General features: G+C 35.7%; 1 protein-coding gene across 5 annotated transcripts in view; it reads left to right on the forward strand.

The window, feature by feature from the left end:
* Positions 1-22,849, forward strand: part of LOC131301945 (putative disease resistance protein RGA4) — an 83,205-nt gene that overhangs the window by 51,440 nt on the left and 8,916 nt on the right. For 2 of the 5 annotated variants that reach the window (XM_058328474.1, XM_058328471.1), the window contains 8 exons: positions 5,995-6,172; positions 8,031-8,186; positions 10,022-10,249; positions 11,082-11,237; positions 13,075-13,302; positions 14,138-14,293; positions 16,130-16,357; positions 17,189-17,344. In XM_058328474.1, the coding sequence (XP_058184457.1) occupies positions 5,995-6,172; positions 8,031-8,186; positions 10,022-10,249; positions 11,082-11,237; positions 13,075-13,302; positions 14,138-14,293; positions 16,130-16,357; positions 17,189-17,344 (1,486 nt within the window). Of the gene's footprint in view, positions 1-5,994; positions 6,173-8,030; positions 8,187-10,021; positions 10,250-11,081; positions 11,238-13,074; positions 13,303-14,137; positions 14,294-16,129; positions 16,358-17,188; positions 17,345-19,183; positions 19,412-22,849 lie in introns of all 5 variants that reach the window. The other 3 variants (XM_058328470.1, XM_058328473.1, XM_058328472.1) reach the window with 3 other exon arrangements.

A 22,849-nucleotide genomic window follows, 5' to 3' on the forward strand; every position in this document is an offset into this window, starting at 1 on the left:
ATTTGTTATATGTCCAAGATCATCCATGTAGACTTTAGATGTGGGACGGGATATTACGTACACTAGGGTTTATGCACTTTTAGGGTTTAAGGGTTTTATGTACTTTCATAAGATTTTCATTGTTTAGAGAAGATATGGTGGGAATTACTTCATATTTTCTAGACCTGGTGGTTGTAATTTTGCATCCTACAATTAGCACAAAGATCTCACATACACTGCACAGTGCTTTGGTAAACAAAAATACAAAAAAATTGTTTTTGAAAAGATTCTTTTCTCATAAATTGATTTCAGAGACTATTTTGTTTGAAAAATATTTATAAAAAAAAGAACCTTTTTTGTCATAACATTTTCAAGGACTAGTTTTTTTTTCAAAAAATTGTTTTTAATTTTTAAAACAATTATTTTAAAAAAAAATTAGTTCTAAAACATTTTTTTAATATAAAGTGTTTCCCGATTTTTTTTAAAACTTTTTTCGAAAAAGTTTTTCAATTTTTTTAAAAAAATTCTAAGTAATCCCATGGGAATCAAACATGGGATTGGGTGAAATTTGAGATGAAATTAATCTAGGACAAATAGCCCAGAGCCTTTTAATCTCAGGACTGTTAATTCCATCTTTTTCAGTCTGCGAATCAAACGAGGACCTTGGGACCCTGCAGTGCCCCTTAGTGCGTTGCAAGTTGTAGTGCTTGATCGTGTTCTGATAAGTGTCAAAATATACATATTTTGGCCATCCAATATACATTTATTAGTCTTTTATATTTGTTAACTGTTTTTTTATTATGTGTTTTTATGTTTATAGGTTGCTCGAGCCCGTTGTCTGAGACTTTGGATAAAAAGAAGATTTTAAAGAAGTTTTGGTTCAAAGTGCAAAGTGCTTTGAAATTTTGGATGGTTAATTCGATATTAGACAAAGTCCAAGGACCACTATGTAATTAAGGCTTTCAATCGCTATAAAACCGACACTATTGCCCTACTGTTTTGGATTGGCAGCTTTTGGGAGAAAAAGTTACGGACGAAAAAACAAAGAAAAGAACGGACGACGACAGTTTGAAATTGAAGTTCGCTCGTCCAGAGTATTTTTTCTTCTTTAAGTTATTTTTATGTTTTACTTAATTTTTCGCAATTCGATAATTCATTTTAATTTCTGTTCTTAATAAAAGTTGTCTGTTTGTTTTTATTTGATTTGGATCTCTTGTTTATTTTTCGTATTGAGTAATAGAAGCATGTTTCAATTTAGGATTTGTTTTGTTTATTGCTTAATGTTGAGTGAGTAGTCGTTAGGTAAGGTCGCGGGGTGATTAGCACGCTGTGACTAGTTCGAGCACTGCTTCTGTTTTCAAACAATGAAAAAGATGATTTTAGATTGGAAAAAGATACTTCCCGCGGACGAATTCAGGCATTGTCGGAGCTCATGTGAACGGGGGAATGAGAGTCCAAAACTCATTCTCCGCTGCGCATGGGTAAACGGCGACCATAGGGTCTCGCATCTTGCGAGGTATCTTTTTCAATCTAAAGTTGAACGTTTTTAAGAATATCGAATGGAGCAGGTTAATTCGGACTAGTTACGAGTGCTATGAACCCTACGACCGTACCTCATTTTAATTATTTGAAAATAACAATTGTTTCCTTAGGTTTTAGTTAATCTCAATCAATAGTCAAGGGGTGGCAACCTAAGAGCCAGTTTAATTAGTAACAATCCGAGTTTTTGTTCAACACACATCACCGTCCTTAGTGGATTCGACTCCGGACTTACCGGATATTGTGCTACTTCGGTCTCCACCCTACGCTTGGGGCAACCCATGAATTTAGGATTAGGAAATCGTCAAGCATATATGTTCGTTTGTCTTAACAATCAATAGTCCAAATTTTAGGAAAAATTCCCAGGGAAAAGTAAAGTTTTTCTAAAATCTGGACCGTTCAAAACACGTTTGGACAATGAGATGCAACACTGCAGGGTGCAACGCATTTGAGACACTGCACCAACCCGCCTTCCATCAAACGAGGCCTTAGTGTATACTCTGTGCTTTCTCAGAAAGTCTACACACACATACAATCTGTGCACAGATTGTGCACAGATTTTATTCTGGGGTCCACCACGGGTCCCACACAAATCATCCGAGTCGTTCATTAAATGTAAAACATTTTTTCAATGGTCCCCGTAAAAAATAATTTCAATCCGATACCTATAGGTGCTCGATCCAATCATATAACTTTTCATTAGAACGACTCGGATGATTCGTGTGGAACCCGTGATGGATCCCATAACGAAATTTATACACAATCTGTGCACAAATTGCTGTGTGTGTAGCACAGTTCGTGCTTTCTCCATATACTGGAGTATTTAGTAGTTGTGCTTTCTCAAAGAAAATACTACGCAAAAAGAAAGGAATAGATATACCCATTATATATTTTTTATTTTCACACTTCCTTTTTATTTTTTATTATTTAAAGTGTATATTTTTTGTGATTTGCTAAAAAGAAAAAAGAAAGAAAGTGTGAATATAAAAAAGAAGAACGTAAAAATTAAGTCAAAAAAAAAGAAGCTAAAACAACTGGGCCCATGAATCCATGACAAAGACATTCAACAACTAAAAGCTGGCAATCAAGACTTTTGTTTTTGCTTTTGATGTCAATGACCAGAACATGAAAAGTAAAGCTAGACTCCAAGTCCTCCTCGACCATATAAGTAATTCTCATCCTTGAGACGCGGTATTCACAACACCCCTTTCTCTTTTCCCTTGCAATTGTTCACCGAGCATTTTTATCTCCAAGCCCCAATTTCTGTTTTCATAACACAAACATGGCCGAGGCTATGCTCGTCCCTGCAGCCAATGGAATCCTGACTTTGCTTTCCCTGGTAACCAAGCAGATTGACAATCCGATTAAACCGGCTTGGGATTTCAAGGAAGACCTCGAAAAGCTCCGCGAAAGGTTAGAAATGATTCAGGCCTTGTTACATGATGCTGAGAAGAAGAAAATAACATCACAAACTATGGTGACGTGGCTGAAGAAACTCAAGGCTCCAATCTGCAGTGCTGAGAACGTGCTGGATGAATTGGCCTATGAAGATCTTCGAAGAAAGATAGAGGTACAAAACCGGATGAGGAACAAGGTGCGCAATTTATTCTCTCCATCTAATCCATTGGCGTTTCGTTTCAAGATGGCTAATAAGGTCAGCAACATCAATAAACTGTTAGACAGAATTTGTAAAGCAGCAGATGATGTTGGTCTTAAACCAATTGATCAACTCGTGGCTCCTGCTGCTGAACCTAGGGAATTCATGATGACTGGACCTTTTTTAGATGAGACACAAGTTGTGGGGAGGGATGGTGACGTGTTGAAAGTGGTAGATATGTTACTTGGAATTGACATAGAAGGTGATTTACCTGTCATCGCCATAGTAGGAATGGCTGGGGTTGGCAAGACAACTCTTGCTCAGATGGTTTACAATAGGGCGGAAGTTATGGAGAACTTTTGTTATAAGAGTGATGAGGGTGACAAGGGTGACAAGATTGATAAGAGAATGTGGATTTGTGTGTCAGATAATTTCAAGGTAGATAGGTTATTGAATGAGATGGTGGAATCTCTTGGTAGAGAGAAATTTGATGTACAAAATAGGCAAGGAGTATTGAAAATGCTTGGAAAAGAATTGAAAGGGAAAAAATACTTGCTTGTGTTAGATGACATCTGGAATACGAATCCTAATTTATGGGTAGACTTGAGAAATTCTTTGGCAGGAATAAAAGGCTCTAAGGGAAGCAAAATTGTAATTACTACCCGTAGTTTGGAAGTCCTATCAGCAATTCAAACATTCCCGACTTGCACCCATCAGTTGAATCTACCATCGGAGGATGATTGTTGGAAAATATTTAGTAAAAGAGCATTTGCCAATAGAGCACCAAGTGAAATTCAAACTCTAGACGTTATTGGTAGAAGAATGGTAAAAAAGTGTGAGCGTCTACCATTAGCAATAAATGCATTAGGAAGTTTACTATACTCGAAACAAGATAGGCAAGAATGGGAGTCCATCGAGAAGAGTGAAATATGGAATTCCCCGGAAAATAAAAATGGTATTCTGCCAGTATTGAGGCTTAGTTTCGACAACTTGCCTTCACCATCTTTGAAAAAATCCTTTGCATATTGTTCTATTTTTCCAAAGGGCAAAGTCATTATAAAAGATGAACTAATTCAACTTTGGATGGCTCTAGGATATCTTCAGCATTCTTCAAGAAGCAAGGTGGACATTGAAGAATTAGGCAATGAGTATTTTAAAATTTTACTGCGCAATTCGTTATTCCATGAAGTGGAATTTGATGAGTACAACAATATCACAAGTTGCAAGATGCATGATCTTGTACATGATCTTGCAGTCCATGTCTCTCAGGGTAATTGTTTGACTTTGGAAGCAAGTGAGATGAAGAATATTCCCAATGTCCAACATCTGTCTTTGGTTCTTAGGGAGGAAACAGGGTTAGACATTTCAAAAGAAAATGTTGGCAACTTGAGAACCGTGTTTTTAAGAGGATGTTTCCCCAAGATCAAAAAAAAGTTTAAACGTATTCGTGCGCTGCGTTTAGAGAAATCTTGTGCGGAAGAGTTGCCGAGTTCAATATGCGAGTCCATACATTTAAGGTTTCTTGACATCTCTGAGTCTTCTATTTTGAAAATCCCAGATTGTATCGCCAAGCTCTATAATTTGGAAACTTTGAAACTACCAAATTCTCTAAAAGAACTTCCAAAAGATTTCCTCTTCTTGGTTAGCTTGAGACATTTTTATGTTGAGGATTCAAATGAAAATAGGGCATTGATACCAAAGAATATAGGGCAGTTGACATCTTTGCGGACATTACCCTTCTTTGTTGTGGGCAATAAGAGTGGCGAAAGTATTGAAGAGTTGGGTAGCTTAAGCAACCTAAGAGGTGGGTTACGTGTTTACAATCTACAATACGTGAAAGACAAGGAAGAAGCAATGAAGGCTAAAATGTTGGAAAAAACAAACATTCAAGAGTTAAAATATCACTGGGATAATGACTTTGGAGAGTCTAACAATAACCATGAGGATGTGTTGGAAGGACTCAAACCTCACCGAAATGTCAAGGGATTAGAAATTAAAAATTTTGGAGGAAGAAGTTTGGCGTCATGGATGAGTAAGGATGCATGCTTGCTTCAAAATTTGGTGAAGATCATATTAAAAGATTGTAGATTTTGTGAGCAAGTCCCTGCGCTCGGACACCTTTCGCATCTTGTGAAAATCACAATCGATGGTTTGCAGAACTTGAAGTGTATTGGTCCAGAATTTTTTGGACAATATGAAGAGATTAATTGTAATTGTAGCGGTAGTGAAGGAGCAGCAGCAAGAGAAGTATTTCCAGCATTGAGGGAACTCCGACTTTTGGAAATGCCCCAGCTAAGAGAATGGTCAAACGAATCATCATTGCCTAAGATGAAGTTATTCCCCCGTCTCCAGAAGCTATACATCGAGGCGTGCCCCGAGTTGATATCCATTCCAGGTAATTTTCCTATCCATTCAGCAATTAGTCATTCCATTGTGTTGTGTTGTATTCCCCATAATTACCAAGAAATGAGGTATAGCTCTTCTCTACCTCCGTTGTGTCTGCATAAAAGATTTTGCAAAAAAAAAAAAAACAGGGCATAGAAGAGAGAATAATTAACAACAAAAATAAGGTTAATTTTCATTGAAGTTAATTCTCTGCGTAGCCATTTTGTGTTCTCTTTTCCCTCAAACCAAACAAGGAGCGAGAGAGAATTTTCAAGCTCCCCCCTCCATCCTACACGTTCCAAACAAAGAGAGATATGGCAATAGTGGAAATGGATGGGCTGAGTCATTTGCAATATATACCAGCTAGAAAACCTAGGGTTTCTTGAGAAGTTAGAATATGTCATTGTTATAACCTGATGGGTTCAATTGACAAAACCAAATCAGCGTTCAAGGGCTCAAATTCCCTTCAAAATCTTGATATTCACGGCTGCGGTGAGTTGACGTGTTTGCCAGAAGGGGTGCTACAACCAACCCTCCAAAAGATAGACATACGCAAATGCCCAAAGTTAAAAACGCTCAGTCCAATTGACGAATTAGAAGCAGCATTCAACGGCTTGGCATCCCGTCAAATACTTGTGATTTACGATTGCCCGGAGTTGATAACCCTTCCAGGTACTTTTCTATCCACTCAACATTTAGTTTTTAAATTGCTTCTTAATCAACATAATTACCACGAAATAAGTCACAACCCATCCCTCATAAAAGAAGATATAAATTGAAAAACTTTTGCTCTAAAAGGACTCGTTTGTCTCGAGGTATGATATTTTTTGCACAAGTTTTCTTTTATTCGAAACAATACCTATAAAATGATTGCATGAAATTTATTTTGTAGTATTCCTTTGCACACCATAAAATAAATTTCCAACAGAGATTGTGTAAAATATGAAGTACGAGATTTTTGTTGTCTAAACAATAAGTTGTTGCCAAGGGCCTGAGGTCCACAAAGGTTATAAGAAGGGATTAATAAGTTAGTTCTCCCATAAGAGAAAATGACGCAATATAATGTTTTTCGCTCCGTAAGTTAATTCTTGTTGTCGTTATAAAATTTTTTAATAAGAAATAGTTTTTTTTTTTTGATCCGCCTTAAGAAATAGTTTAATCCAAGTTTATGCAACCATACACCCAAAATTGGTATAATATGTTTGCAAACAATGTTTTCTGTCCGGACAAGATGATCCGCGAAAGAGTAAAAGCAATGAACCCCTAATGCTATGTTTGGAACCTTGTGGAAAAAGAGGGAAGAGAAGAGAAAATAATAAACATGAAAAATGAAGGAAATTTTTCCTTGTACTTAATAGTACTCTATTTTGCCATATTTTTTCTTCTCTGTTCCCTCAAACCAACAAGGGGCGAGAGACAACTTTTGAACTCCCCCCTCCATCCTCCACGTTCCAGACAAAGAGAGATGGCAATGGTACTGGAAATAAATAGGCCGACTTATTTGCAATAGCTAAATTGAGTTGACGTATTTGCCAAAAGGGGTGCTACAACCAACCCTCCAAACGATAGACGTACGCAGATGCCCAAAGTTAAAAACGCTCAGTCCAATTGACGAATTAGAAGCAGCATTCAATGGCTTGACATCCCTTCAAAAACTTGTGATTTACAATTGCCCGGAGTTGATAACCCTTCTAGGTACTTTTCTATGTACTCAACCTTTAGTTTTAAAATTTCTTCTTATTCACCATAATTACCACGAATTAAGCTACAACCCATCCCTCATAAAAGAAGATGTGAATTGCAAAACTTTTGCTCTAAAAGGACTCGTTTGTCTCGAGGTATGATATTTTTTGCACAAGTTTTCTTTTATTCGAAACAATACCTATAAAATGATTGCATGAAATTTATTTTTGTATTATTCCTTTGCACACCATAAAATAAATTTCCAAGAGAGATTGTAAAAAATATGAAGTACGAGATTTTTGTTGTCTAAACAATAAGTTGTTGCCAAGGGCCAGAGGTCCACAAAGGTTATAAGAAGGGATTAATAAGTTAGTTCTTCCATAAGAGAAAATGACGTAATATAATGTTTTTCGCTCCGTAAGTTAATTATTGTTGTCGTTATAAAACTTTTTCTTAAGAAATAGTTTAATCCAAGTTTATGCAACCAAACACCCAAAATTGGTATAATATGTTTGCAAACAATGTATTCTGCACAGACAAGAAGATCCGCGAAAGAGTAAAAGCAATGAACCCCTAATGCTTTGTTTGGAACCTTATGGAAAAAGAGGGAAGAGAAGAGAAAATCATTTACAGGAAAAATAAAGGAAATTTTTTATTGTACCAAAAACTCTATTTTGCCTTTTTTTTTTCCTTCTCTTTTCCCTCAAACCAACAAGGCACACGAGACAATTTTTGAACTCCCCCCTCCATCTTCCACGTTCCAAACGAAGAGAGATATGGCAATAGTACTGCAAATAAATGGGATGACTTATTTGCAATAGCTAAATTGAGTTGACGTTTTTGCCAGCATGGGTGCTACAACCAACCCTCACAGATATAGATATACAGCGGTGCCCAAAGTTAAAAATGCGAAATCCAATTGACAAAATAGCAGCAGCATTCAACAGCTTGACGTCCCTTCGACGACTTTGGATTTACGATTGCCCGGAGTTGACCCTTCCAGGTTCTTTTCTATTCACTAATCTATTTATTTTTAAATTGCGTCTTATTCACAATAATTACCACGAAACAAGGTACAACCCATACCTCCTAATACAAAAAGATGTGGATTGCAAAAATTTTGCTCTTAAAGCTATGTTTGTCTTGAGGTAAAATATTTTCACACAAAATTGGTTTTATTCAAAATATTTTACCCATAAAATGATTGCATGAAATTTATTTTGCATTATTTGGTTGCACACAATAAAATTGAGTTTCAACGGAGATTTTTTTTTCATATATTTCATGAGATTTGTGTTGTCTAAAGATTAAGTTGTTGTCCAGGTTTGAGCTCCACAAATGTGATGACCCAAATTTTTACATTCCTCAAAACAAATACATCTCCAATTTTGTGTTGTCTAAAGATTAAGTTGTTGCAAAGGGTTTGTTGTCCACAATTGTGACGACCCGGATTTTTACAATCCTCAAAACAAATACATTTCCAATATCTACAAAGCGGATAACAAATCAAGTAGGATCATGCCGAACTTTTTTCCTTTGTATTCTGATACCCAGCTCATTTCGGTAACACTTGCCAAGCACCACTCAGGTGATCGATCAACATCTGTATTGGCCCTTGGGCCCCATATATATTATGGGCTCCCCGTAGGATAGTCAATCGTACATCTTTCATAACTATGTGACTTGGTGAATTTGTACATATACCAATCTGTTTCATGACTTTCAGCCAAATACTTTCCGTATCACGATATAAGAAGTGACAACAACTGAATCAAGAAACTTAGACATCAAATGAGTACAAATTTGAGAGAATCAAAGAACACTCTTTGCAGAGAAATTAGGCTAGGAATGTATGACACACTATCCGATACGTTAAGTTATGATCGGTCGATGAACGTGTGACACAAAGAGCTCAGCCAAAACTCATTGCCATGCACCCACAGCCGAAAACCTCACTTGCTAAAAGCTACATGATTAGTTGATTTTCCTCATGTTCTTAATAGCCTGCTGAAATCTAATGGCCTCAAGAAAATCCCATGTTCTTCGTATATATGGACAAATTAAGATCAAGACTCAAAGTGATGGGTCACACTCTCTCCCTTCAACTAGAAACTCCACACGGCAATACAAAAAGTCATAATTACGGCTAGGGCACCCATTCGGTTATAACTCCACTACCGTCAATAATCCATTAAATAGTATTTTTGTTTATATTTTCTTTGAAATTCATTGATTATTCTAGCAGATTAAGCTAGACTGGATATTACAACAAATGTTACGTACGAGATGGGATTATTAAGCCAGTTCATCCTTAAGATTAAATGACGTAATTTAATGTTTTATGCTCCGTAAGTTAATTCCTCTCGTGGATATAAACCGATCTCCTTAAAAAAAATTATTCCAAGTTCATACTGCCAAATAACAAAAATTGGTAAAATATTTTTGCAAAAAATGTATTTTCTCAATAGAAATGGAGCATTAATAGAAGATTTGCAAAAGATAAAAAGCAAAGAAGACCTAACGCTAAGTTGGTGTGGAAAGAGAGGGAAGAAAAGAGAATAATTAACAAGAACAAAGTAGGAAAATTGTTATTGTACATAATCCTCTTTTTGGCAATTTTTTATTCTCATTTTCCTCGAACCAAACAAGGGGCGAGAGAGAATTTTCTATGTCTACACTCCATCCTCCATGTTCCAAATGAAGAGACATATGACAATAGTGGAAATAGATGGGCTAAGTTATTTGCCAAAGCTAGAAAACATAAGGTTTCTTGAGAAGTTCGAAGTGAGTATTATCATTGCTATAATCTGATGGGTCCAATTGACGAAACAAAAGCAGCGTTCAAGGGCTCAAACTCCCTTCAAGAACTTGCAATTAGCGACTACGGTGAGTTGACGTGTTTGCCAGAAGGGGTGCTACAACCAACCCTCCAAAAGATAGACATACGCAGATGCCCAAAGTTAAAAACGCTCAGTCCAATTGACGAATTAGAAGCAGCATTCAATGGCTTGACATCCCTTCAAGAACTTGTGATTTACGATTGCCCGGAGTTGATAACCCTTCCAGGTACTTTTCTATCTACTCAACCTTTAGTTTTAAAATTTCTTCTTATTCACCATAATTACCACGAATTAAGCTACAACCCATCCCTCATAAAAGAAGATCTGAATTGCAAAACTTTTGCTCTAAAAGGACTCGTTTGTCTCGAGGTATGATATTTTTTGCACAAGTTTTATTTTATTCGAAACAATACCTATAAAATGATTGTATGCAATTTATTTTTGTATTATTCCTTTGCACACCATAAAATAAATTTCCAATAGAGATTGTATAAAATATGAAGTACGAGATTTTTGTTGTCTAAACAATAAGTTGTTGCCAAGGGCCAGAGTTCCACAAAGGTTATAAGAAGGGATTAATAAGTTAGTTCTTCCATAAGAGAAAATGACGTAATATAATGTTTTTCGCTCCGTAAGTTAATTCTTGTTTTCGTTATAAAACTTTTTCTTAAGAAATAGTTTAATCCAAGTTTATGCAACCAAACACCCAAAATTGGTATAATATGTTTGCAAACAATGTATTCTGCACAGACAAGAAGATCCGCGAAAGAGTAAAAGCAATGAACCCCTAATGCTTTGTTTGGAACCTTATGGAAAAAGAGGGAAGAGAAAAAATCATTTACAGGAAAAATAAAGGAAATTTTTTATTGTACCAAAAACACTATTTTGCCATTTTTTTTTCCTTCTCTTTTCCCTCAAACCAACAAGGGACACGAGACAATTTTTGAACTCCCCCCTCCATCTTCCATGTTCCAAACGAAGAGAGATATGGCAATAGAACTGCAAATAAATGGGATGACTTATTTGCAATAGCTAAATTGAGTTGACGTTTTTGCCAGCATGGGTGCTACAACCAACCCTCACAGCTATAGATATACAGCGGTGCCCAAAGTTAAAAATGCGAAATCCAATTGACAAAATAGCAGCAGCATTCAACAGCTTGACGTCCCTTCGACGACTTTGGATTTGCGATTGCCCGGAGTTGACCCTTCCAGGTTCTTTTTTATTCACTAATCTATTTATTTTTAAATTGCGTCTTATTCACAATAATTACCACGAAACAAGGTACAACCCATACCTCCTTATACAAAAAGATGTGGATTGCAAAAATTTTGCTCTTAAAGCAATGTTTGTCTTGAGGTAAAATATTTTCACACAAAATTGGTTTTATTCAAAATATTTTACCCACAAAATGATTGCATGAAATTTATTTTGCACTATTTAGTTGCACACAATAAAATTGAGTTTCAACGGAGATTTTTTTTTCATATATTTCATGAGATTTGTGTTGTCTAAAGATTAAGTTGTTGTCCAGGTTTGAGCTCCACAAATGTGACGACCCAAATTTTTACATTCCTCAAAACAAATAATTCTCCAATTTTGTGTTGTCTAAAGATTAAGTTGTTGCAAAGGGTTTGTTGTCCACAAATGTGACGACCCGGATTTTTACAATCCTCAAAACAAATACATTTCCAATATCTACAAAGCGGATAACAAATCAAGTAGGGTCATTCCGAACGTTTTTCCTTTGTATTCTGATACCCAGCTCATTTCGGTAACACTTGCCAAGCACCACTCAGGTGATCGATCAACATCTGTATTGGCCCTTGGGCTCCATAAATATTCTAGGCTCCCCGTAGGATAGTCAATCGTACATCTTTCATAACTATGTGACCTGGTGGATTTGTACATATACCAATCTGTTTCATGACTTTTAGCCAAATACTTTCCGTATCACGATATAAGAAGTGACAACAACTGAATCAAGAAACTTAGACATCAAATGAGTACAAATATGAGAGAATCAAAGAACACTCTTTGCAGAGAAATTAGGCTAGGAATGTATGACACACTATCCGATACGTTAAGTTATGATCGGTCGATGAACGTGTGACACAAAGATCTCAGCCAAAACTCACTGCCACGCACCCACAGCCGAAAACCTCACTTGCTAAAAGCTACATGATCAGTTGATTTTCCTCATGTTCTTAATAGCTTGCTGAAATCTAATGGCCTCAAGAAAATCGCATGTTCTTCGTATATAAGGACAAATTAAGATCAAGACTCAAAGTGATGAGTCACACTCTCTCCCTTCAACTAGAAACTCCACACGGCAATACAAAAAGTCATAATTACGGCTAGGGCACCCATTCGGTTATAACTCCACTACCGTCAATAATCCATTAAATAGTATTTTTGTTTATATTTTCTTTGAAATTCATTGATTATTCTAACAGATTAAGCTAGACTGGATGTTACAACAAATGTTACGTACGAGATGGGATTATTAAGCCAGTTCATCCTTAAGAGTAAATGACCTAATTTAATGTTTTTTGCTCCGTAAGTTAATTCCTCTTGTGGATATAAACCGATCTCTTTAAAAAAAATTATTCCAAGTATATACAGCAAAATAACAAAAATTGGTAAAATATTTTTGCAAAAAATGTATTTTCTCAATAGAAATGGAGCATTAATAGAAGATTTGCAAAAGATAAAAAGCAAAGAAGACCTAACGCTAAGTTGGTGTGGAAAGAGAGGGAAGAAAAGAGAAAATAATTAACAAGAACAAAGTAGGAAAATTGTTATTGTACATAATCCTCTTTTTGGCCATTTTTTATTCTCATTTTCCTCGAACCAAACAAGGGGCGAGAGAGAATTTTCTATCTCAACCCTCCATCCACCATGTTCCAAATGAAGAGAAATATGACAATAGTGGAAATAGATGGGCTAAGTTATTTGCCAAAGCTAGAAAACATAAGGTTTCTTGAGAAGTTCGAAGTGAGTATTATCATTGCTATAATCTGATGGGTCCAATTGACGAAACAAAAGCAGCGTTCAAGGGCTCAAACTCCCTTCAAGAACTTTCAATTAGCGACTACGGTGAGTTGACGTGTTTGCCAGAAGGGGTGCTACAACCAACCCTCCAAAAGATAGACATACGCAGATGCCCAAAGTTAAAAACGCTCAGTCCAATTGACGAATTAGAAGCTGCATTCAATGGCTTGACATCCCTTCAAGAACTTGTGATTTACGATTGCCCGGAGTTGATAACCCTTCCAGGTACTTTTCTATCTACTCAACCTTTAGTTTTAAAATTTCTTCTTATTCACCATAATTACCACGAATTAAGCTACAACCCATCCCTCATAAAAGAAGATGTGAATTGCAAAACTTTTGCTCTAAAAGGACTCGTTTGTCTCGAGGTATGATATTTTTTGCACAAGTTTTATTTTATTCGAAACAATACCTATAAAATGATTGTATGAAATTTATTTTTGTATTATTCCTTTGCACACCATAAAATAAATTTCCAATAGAGATTGTATAAAATATGAAGTACGAGATTTTTGTTGTCTAAACAATAAGTTGTTGCCAAGGGCCAGAGTTCGACAAAGGTTATAAGAAGGGATTAATAAGTTAGTTCTTCCATAAGAGAAAATGACGTAATATAATGTTTTTCGCTCCGTAAGTTAATTCTTGTTTTCGTTATAAAACTTTTTCTTAAGAAATAGTTTAATCCAAGTTTATGCAACCAAACACCCAAAATTGGTATAATATGTTTGCAAACAATGTATTCTGCACATACAAGAAGATCCGCGAAAGAGTAAAAGCAATGAACCCCTAATGCTTTGTTTGGAACCTTATGGAAAAAGAGGGAAGAGAAGAGAAAATCATTTACAGGAAAAACAAAGGAAATTTTTTATTGTACCAAAAACTCTATTTTGCCTTTTTTTTTTCGTTCTCTTTTCCCTCAAACCAACAAGGGACACGAGACAATTTTTGAACTCCCCCCTCCATCTTCCACGTTCCAAACGAAGAGAGATATGGCAATAGAACTGCAAATAAATGGGATGACTTATTTGCAATAGCTAAATTGAGTTGACGTTTTTGCCAGCATGGGTGCTACAACCAACCCTCACAGCTATAGATATACAGCGGTGCCCAAAGTTAAAAATGCGAAATCCAATTGACAAAATAGCAGCAGCATTCAACAGCTTGACGTCCCTTCGACGACTTTGGATTTGCGATTGCCCGGAGTTGACCCTTCCAGGTTCTTTTCTATTCACTAATCTATTTATTTTTAAATTGCGTCTTATTCACAATAATTACCACGAAACAAGGTACAACCCATACCTCCTTATACAAAAAGATGTGGATTGCAAAAATTTTGTTCTTAAAGCAATGTTTGTCTTGAGGTAAAATATTTTCACACAAAATTGGTTTTATTCAAAATATTTTACCCACAAAATGATTGCATGAAATTTATTTTGCATTATTTGGTTGCACACAATAAAATTGAGTTTCAACGGAGATTTTTTTTTCATATATTTCATGAGATTTGTGTTGTCTAAAGATTAAGTTGTTGTCCAGGTTTGAGCTCCACAAATGTGACGACCCAAATTTTTACATTCCTCAAAACAAATACTTCTCCAATTTTGTGTTGTCTAAAGATTAAGTTGTTGCAAAGGGTTTGTTGTCCACAAATGTGACGACCCGGATTTTTACAATCCTCAAAACAAATACATTTCCAATATCTACAAAGCGGATAACAAATCAAGTAGGATCATTCCGAACGTTTTTCCTTTGTATTCTAATACCCAGCTCATTTCGGTAACACTTGCCAAGCACCACTCAGGTGATCGATCAACATCTGTATTGGCCCTTGGGCTCCATAAATATTCTGGGCTCCCCGTAGGATAGTCAATCGTACATCTTTCATAACTATGTGACCTGGTGGATTCGTACATATACCAATCTGTTTCATGACTTTCAGCCAAATACTTTCCGTATCACGATATAATAAGTGACAACAACTGAATCAAGAAACTTAGACATCAAATGAGTACAAATATGAGAGAATCAAAGAACACTCTTTGCATAGAAATTAGGCTAGGAATGTATGACACACTATCCGATACGTTAAGTTATGATCGGTCGATGAACGTGTGGCACAAAGATCTCAGCCAAAACCCACTGCCACGCACCCACAGCCGAAAACCTCACTTGCTAAAAGCTACATGATCAGTTGATTTTCCTCATGTTCTTAATAGCTTGCTGAAATCTAATGGCCTCAAGAAAATCCCATGTTCTTCGTATATATGGACAAATTAAGATCAAGACTCAAAGTGATGAGTCACACTCTCTCCCTTCAACTAGAAACTCCACACGGCAATACAAAAAGTCATAATTACGGCTAGGGCACCCATTCGGTTATAACTCCACTACCGTCAATAATCCATTAAATAGTATTTTTGTTTATATTTTCTTTGAAATCCATTGATTATTCTAGCAGATTAAGCTAGACTGGATGTTACAACAAATGTTACGTACGAGATGGGATTATTAAGCCAGTTCATCCTTAAGAGTAAATGACCTAATTTAATGTTTTTTGCTCCGTAAGTTAATTCCTCTTGTGGATATAAACCGATCTCTTTAAAAAAAATTATTCCAAGTATATACAGCAAAATAACAAAAATTGGTAAAATATTTTTGCAAAAAATGTATTTTCTCAATAGAAATGGAGCATTAATAGAAGATTTGCAAAAGATAAAAAGCAAAGAAGACCTAACGCTAAGTTGGTGTGGAAAGAGAGGGAAGAAAAGAGAAAATAATTAACAAGAACAAAGTAGAAAAATTGTTATTGTACATAATCCTCTTTTTGGCCATTTTTTATTCTCATTTTCCTCGAACCAAACAAGGGGCGAGAGAGAATTTTCTATCTCAACCCTCCATCCACCATGTTCCAAATAAGAGACATATGACAATAGTGGAAATAGATGGGCTAAGTTATTTGCCAAAGCTAGAAAACATAAGGTTTCTTTCGAAGTTCGAAGTTAGTATTATCATTGCTATAATCTGATGGGTCCAATTGACGAAACAAAAGCAGCGTTCAAGGGCTCAAACTCCCTTCAAGAACTTGCAATTAGCGACTACGGTGAGTTGACGTGTTTGCCAGAAGGGGTGCTACAACCAACCCTCCAAAAGATAGACATACGCAGATGCCCAAAGTTAAAAACGCTCAGTCCAATTGACGAATTAGAAGCAGCATTCAATGGCTTGACATCCCTTCAAGAACTTGTGATTTACGATTGCCCGGAGTTGATAACCCTTCCAGGTACTTTTCTATCTACTCAACCTTTGGTTTTAAAATTTCTTCTTATTCACCATAATTACCACGAATTAAGCTACAACCCATCCCTCATAAAAGAAGATGTGAATTGCAAAACTTTTGCTCTAAAAGGACTCGTTTGTCTCGAGGTATGATATTTTTTGAACAAGTTTTCTTTTATTCGAAACAATACCTAAAAAATGATTGCATGAAATTTATTTTGTATTATTCCTTTGCACACCATAAAATAAATTTCCAACAGAGATTGTATAAAATATGAAGTACGAGATTTTTGTTGTCTAAACAATAAGTTGTTGCCAAGGGCCAGAGGTCCACAAAGGTTATAAGAAGGGATTAATAAGTTAGTTCTTCCATAAGAGAAAATGACGTAATGTAATGTTTTTCGCTCAGTAAGTTAATTCTTGTTGTCGTTATAAAACTTTTTCTTAAGAAATAGTTTAATCCAAGTTTATGCAACCAAACACCCAAAATTGGTATAATATGTTTGCAAACAATGTATTCTGCACATACAAGAAGATCCGCGAAAGAGTAAAAGCAATGAACCCCTAATGCTTTGTTTGGAACCTAATCGAAAAAGAGGGAAGAGAAAAAATCATTTACAGGAAAAATAAAGGAAATTTTTTATTGTACCAAAAACTCTATTTTACCTTTTTTTTTTCCTTCTCTTTTCCCTCAAACCAACAAGGGACACGAGACAATTTTTGAACTCCCCCCTCCATCTTCCACGTTCCAAACGAAGACAGATATGGCAATAGAACTGCAAATAAATGGGATGACTTATTTGCAATAGCTAAATTGAGTTGACGTTTTTGCCAGCATGGGTGCTACAACCAACCCTCACAGCTATAGATATACAGCGGTGCCCAAAGTTAAAAATGCGAAATCCAATTGACAAAATAGCAGCAGCATTCAACAGCTTGACGTCCCTTCGACGACTTTGGATTTGCGATTGCCCGGAGTTGACCCTTCCAGGTTCTTTTTTATTCACTAATCTATTTATTTTTAAATTGCGTCTTATTCACAATAATTACCACGAAACAAGGTACAACCCATACCTCCTTATACAAAAAGATGTGGATTGCAAAAATTTTGCTCTTAAAGCAATGTTTGTCTTGAGGTAAAATATTTTCACACAAAATTGGTTTTATTCAAAATATTTTACCCACAAAATGATTGCATGAAATTTATTTTGCATTATTTGGTTGCACACAATAAAATTGAGTTTCAACGGAGATTTTTTTTTCATATATTTCATGAGATTCGTGTTGTCTAAAGATTAAGTTGTTGTCTAGGTTTGAGCTCCACAAATGTGACGACCCAAATTTTTACATTCCTCAAAACAAATACTTCTCCAATTTTGTGTTGTCTAAAGATTAAGTTGTTGCAAAGGGTTTGTTGTCCACAAATGTGACGACCCGGATTTTTACAATCCTCAAAACAAATACATTTCCAATATCTACAAAGCGGATAACAAATCAAGTAGGATCATTCCGAACGTTTTTCCTTTGTATTCTAATACCCAGCTCATTTCGGTAACACTTGCCAAGCACCACTCAGGTGATCGATCAACATCTGTATTGGCCCTTGGGCTCCATAAATATTCTGGGCTCCCCGTAGGATAGTCAATCGTACATCTTTCATAACTATGTGACCTGGTGGATTTGTACATATACCAATCTGTTTCATGACTTTCAGCCAAATACTTTCCGTATCACGATATAAGAAGTGACAACAACTGAATCAAGAAACTTAGACATCAAATGAGTACAAATATGAGAGAATCAAAGAACACTCTTTGCATAGAAATTAGGCTAGGAATGTATGACACACTATCCGATACGTTAAGTTATGATCGGTCGATGAACGTGTGGCACAAAGATCTCAGCCAAAACTCACTGCCACGCACCCACAGCCGAAAACCTCACTTGCTAAAAGCTACATGATCAGTTGATTTTCCTCATGTTCTTAATAGCTTGCTGAAATCTAATGGCCTCAAGAAAATCCCATGTTCTTCGTATATATGGACAAATTAAGATCAAGACTCAAAGTGATGAGTCACACTCTCTCCCTTCAACTAGAAACTCCACACGGCAATACAAAAAGTCATAATTACGGCTAGGGCACCCATTCGGTTATAACTCCACTACCGTCAATAATCCATTAAATACAGTATTTTTGTTTATATTATCTTTGAAATTCATTGATTATTCTAGCAGATTAAGCTAGACTGGATGTTACAACAAATGTTACGTACGAGATGGGATTATTAAGCTAGTTCATCCTTAAGATTAAATGACGTAATTTAATGTTTTTTGCTCCGTAAGTTAATTCCTCTCGTGGATATAAACCGATCTCTTGAAAAAAAATTATTCCAAGTATATACAGCAAAATAACAAAAATTGGTAAAATATTTTTGCAAAAAATGTATTTTCTCAATAGAAATGGAGCATTAATAGAAGATTTGCAAAAGATAAAAAGCAAAGAAGACGTAACGCTAAGTTGGTGTGGAAAGACAGGGAAGAAAAGAGAAAATAATTAACAAGAACAAAGTAGGAAAATTGTTATTGTACATAATCCTCTTTTTGGCCATTTTTTATTCTCATTTTCCTCGAACCAAATAAGGGGCGAGAGAGAATTTTCTATCTCAACCCTCCATCCTCCATGTTCCAAATGAAGAGACATATGACAATAGTGGAAATAGATGGGCTAAGTTATTTGCCAAAGCTAGAAAACATAAGGTTTCTTTCGAAGTTCGAAGTGAGTATTATCATTGCTATAATCTGATGGGTCCAATTGACGAAACAAAAGCAGCGTTCAATGGCTCAAACTCCCTTCAAGAACTTGCAATTAGCGACTACGGTGAGTTGACGTGTTTGCCAGAAGGGGTGCTACAACCAACCCTCCAAAAGATAGACATACGCAGATGCCCAAAGTTAAAAACGCTAAGTCCAATTGACGAATTAGAAGCAGCATTCAATGGCTTGACATCCCTTCAAGAACTTGTGATTTACGATTGCCCGGAGTTGATAACCCTTCTAGGTACTTTTCTATCTACTTAACCTTTAGTTTTAAAATTTCTTCTTATTCTCCATAACTACCACGAATTAAGCTACAACCCATCCCTCATAAAAGAAGATGTGAATTGCAAAACTTTTGCTCTAAAAGGACTCGTTTGTCTCGAGCTATGATATTTTTTGCACAAGTTTTCTTTTATTCGAAACAATACCTATAAAATGATTGCATGAAATTTATTTTGTATTATTCCTTTGCACACCATAAAATAAATTTCCAACAGAGATTGTGTAAAATATGAAGTACGAGATTTTTGTTGTCTAAACAATAAGTTGTTGCCAAGGGCCAGAGGTCCACAAAGGTTATAAGAAGGGATTAATAAGTTAGTTCTTTCATAAGAGAAAATGACGTAATATAATGTTTTTCGCTCCGTAAGTTAATTCTTGTTGTCGTTATAAAACTTTTTCTTAAGAAATAGTTTAATCCAAGTTTATGCAACCAAACACCCAAAATTGGTATAATATGTTTGCAAACAATGTATTCTGCACAGACAAGAAGATCCGCGAAAGAGTAAAAGCAATGAACCCCTAATGCTTTGTTTGGAACCTTATGGAAAAAGAGGGAAGAGAAGAGAAAATCATTTACAGGAAAAATAAAGGAAATTTTTTATTGTACCAAAAACTCTATTTTGCCTTGTTTTTTTCCTTCTCTTTTCCCTCAAACCAACAAGGGACACGAGACAATTTTTGAACTCCCCCCTCCATCTTCCACGTTCCAAACGAAGAGAGATATGGCAATAGTACTGCAAATAAATGGGATGACTTATTTGCAATAAATAAATTTAGTTGACGTTTTTGCCAGCATGGGTGCTACAACCAAATCTCACAGATATAGATATACAGCGGTGCCCAAAGTTAAAAATGCGAAATCCAATTTGACAAAATAGCAGCAGCAATCAACAGCTTGACGTCCCTTCGACGACTTTGGATTTACGATTGCCCGGAGTTGACCCTTCCAGGTTTTTTTTTTATTCACTAATCTATTTATTTTTAAATTGCGTATTATTCACAATAATTACCACGAAACAAGGTACAACCCATACCTCCTTATACAAAAAGATGTGGATTGGAAAAATTTTGCTCTTAAAGCTATGTTTGTCTTGAGGTAAAATATTTTCACACAAAATTGGTTTTATTCAAAATATTTTACCCATAAAATGATTGCATGAAATTTATTTTGCATTATTTGGTTGCACACAATAAAATTGAGTTTCAACGGAGATTTTTTTTCATATATTTCATGAGATTTGTGTTGTCTAAAGATTAAGTTGTTGTCCAGGTTTCAGCTCCACAAATGTGATGACCCAAATTTTTACATTCCTCAAAACAAATACATCTCCAATTTTGTGTTGTCTAAAGATTAAGTTGTTGCAAAGGGTTTGTTGTCCACAAATGTGACGACCCGGATTTTTACAATCCTCAAAACAAATACATTTCCAATATCTACAAAGCGGATAACAAATCAAGTAGGATCATTCCGAACGTTTTTCCTTTGTATCCTGATACCCAGCTCATTTCGGTAACACTTGCCAAGCACAACTCAGGTGATCGATCAACATCTGTATTGGCCCTTGGGCCCCATAAATATTATGGGCTCCCCGTAGGATAGTCAATCGTACATCTTTCATAACTATGTGACCTGGTGGATTTGTACATATACCAATCTGTTTCATGACTTTCAGCCAAATACTTTCCGTATCACGATATAAGAAGTGACAACAACTGAATCGAGAAACTTAGACATCAAATGAGGACAAATATGAGAGAATCAAAGAACACTCTTTGCAGAGAAATTAGATTAGGAATGTATGACACACTATCCGATATGTTAAGTTATGGTCGGTCGATGAACGCGTGACACAAAGATCTCAGCCAAAACTCACTGCCATGCACCCACAGCCGAAAACCTCACTTGCTAAAAGCTACATGATCAGTTGATTTTCCTCATGTTCTTAAGAGCATGCTGAAATCTAATGGCCTCAAGAAAATCCTATGTTCTTCGTATATATGGACAAATTGAGATCAAGACTCAAAGTGATGAGTCACACTCTCTCCCTTCAACTAGAAACTCCACACGGCAATACAAAAAGTCTTAATTACGGCTAGAGCACCCATTCGGTTATAACTCCACTACCGTCAATAATCCATTAAATAGTATTTTTGTTTATATTTTCTTTGAAATTTATTGATTATTCTTGCAGATTAAGCTAGACTGGATGTTACAACGAATGTTACGTACGAGATGGGATTAATAAGCCAATTCATCCTTAAGATTAAATGACGTAATTTAATGTTTTTTGCTCCGTAAGTTAATTCCTCTCGTGGATATAAACCGATCTCTTTAAAAAAAATTATTCCAAGTATATACAGCAAAATAACAAAAATTGGTAAAATATTTTTGCAAAAAATGTATTTTCTCAATAGAAATGGAGCATTAATAGAAGATTTGCAAAAGATAAAAAGCAAAGAAGACCTAACGCTAAGTTGGTGTGGAAAGAGAGGGAAGAAAAGAGAAAATAATTAACAAGAACAAAGTAGGAAAATTGTTATTGTACATAATCCTCTTTTTGGCCATTTTTTATTCTCATTTTCCTCGAACCAAACAAGGGGCGAGAGAGAATTTTCTATCTCAACCCTCCAACCTCCATGTTCCAAATGAAAAGACATATGACTATAGTGGAAATAGATGGGCTAAATTATTTGCCAAAGCTAGAAAACATAAGGTTTCTTTCGAAGTTCGAAGTGAGTATTATCATTGCTATAATCTGATGGGTCCTATTGACGAAACAAAAGCAGTGTTCAAGGGCTCAAACTCCCTTCAAGAACTTGCAATTAGCGACTACGGTGAGTTGACGAGTTTGCCAGAAGGGGTGCTACAACCAACCCTCCAAAAGATAGACATACGCAGATGCCCGAAGTTAAAAAACGTTCAGTCCAATTGACGAATTAGAAGCCGCATTCAATGTCTTGACATCCCTTCAAGAACTTGTGATTTGCGATTGCCCGGAGTTGATAACCCTTCCAGGTACTTTTCTATCTACTCAACCTTTAGTTTTAAAATTTCTTCTTATTCACCATAATTACCACGAATTAAGCTACAACCCATCCCTCATAAAAGAAGATGTGAATTGCAAAACTTTTGCTCTAAAAGGACTCGTTTGTCTCGTGGTATGATATTTTTTGCACAAGTTTTCTTTTATTCGAAACAATACCTATAAAATGATTGCATGAAATTTATTTTGTATTATTCCTTTGCACACCATAAAATAAATTTCCAACAGAGATTGTATAAAATATGAAGTACGAGATTTTTGTTATCTAAACAATAAGTTGTTGTCAAGGGCCAGAGGTCCACAAAGGTTATAAGAAGGGATTAGTAAGTTAGTTCTGCCATAAGAGAAAATGA

This window comes from Rhododendron vialii, chromosome 9a (assembly GCF_030253575.1).
Source record: "Rhododendron vialii isolate Sample 1 chromosome 9a, ASM3025357v1".
In the NCBI taxonomy this organism is placed as follows: Eukaryota; Viridiplantae; Streptophyta; class Magnoliopsida; order Ericales; family Ericaceae; genus Rhododendron; species Rhododendron vialii.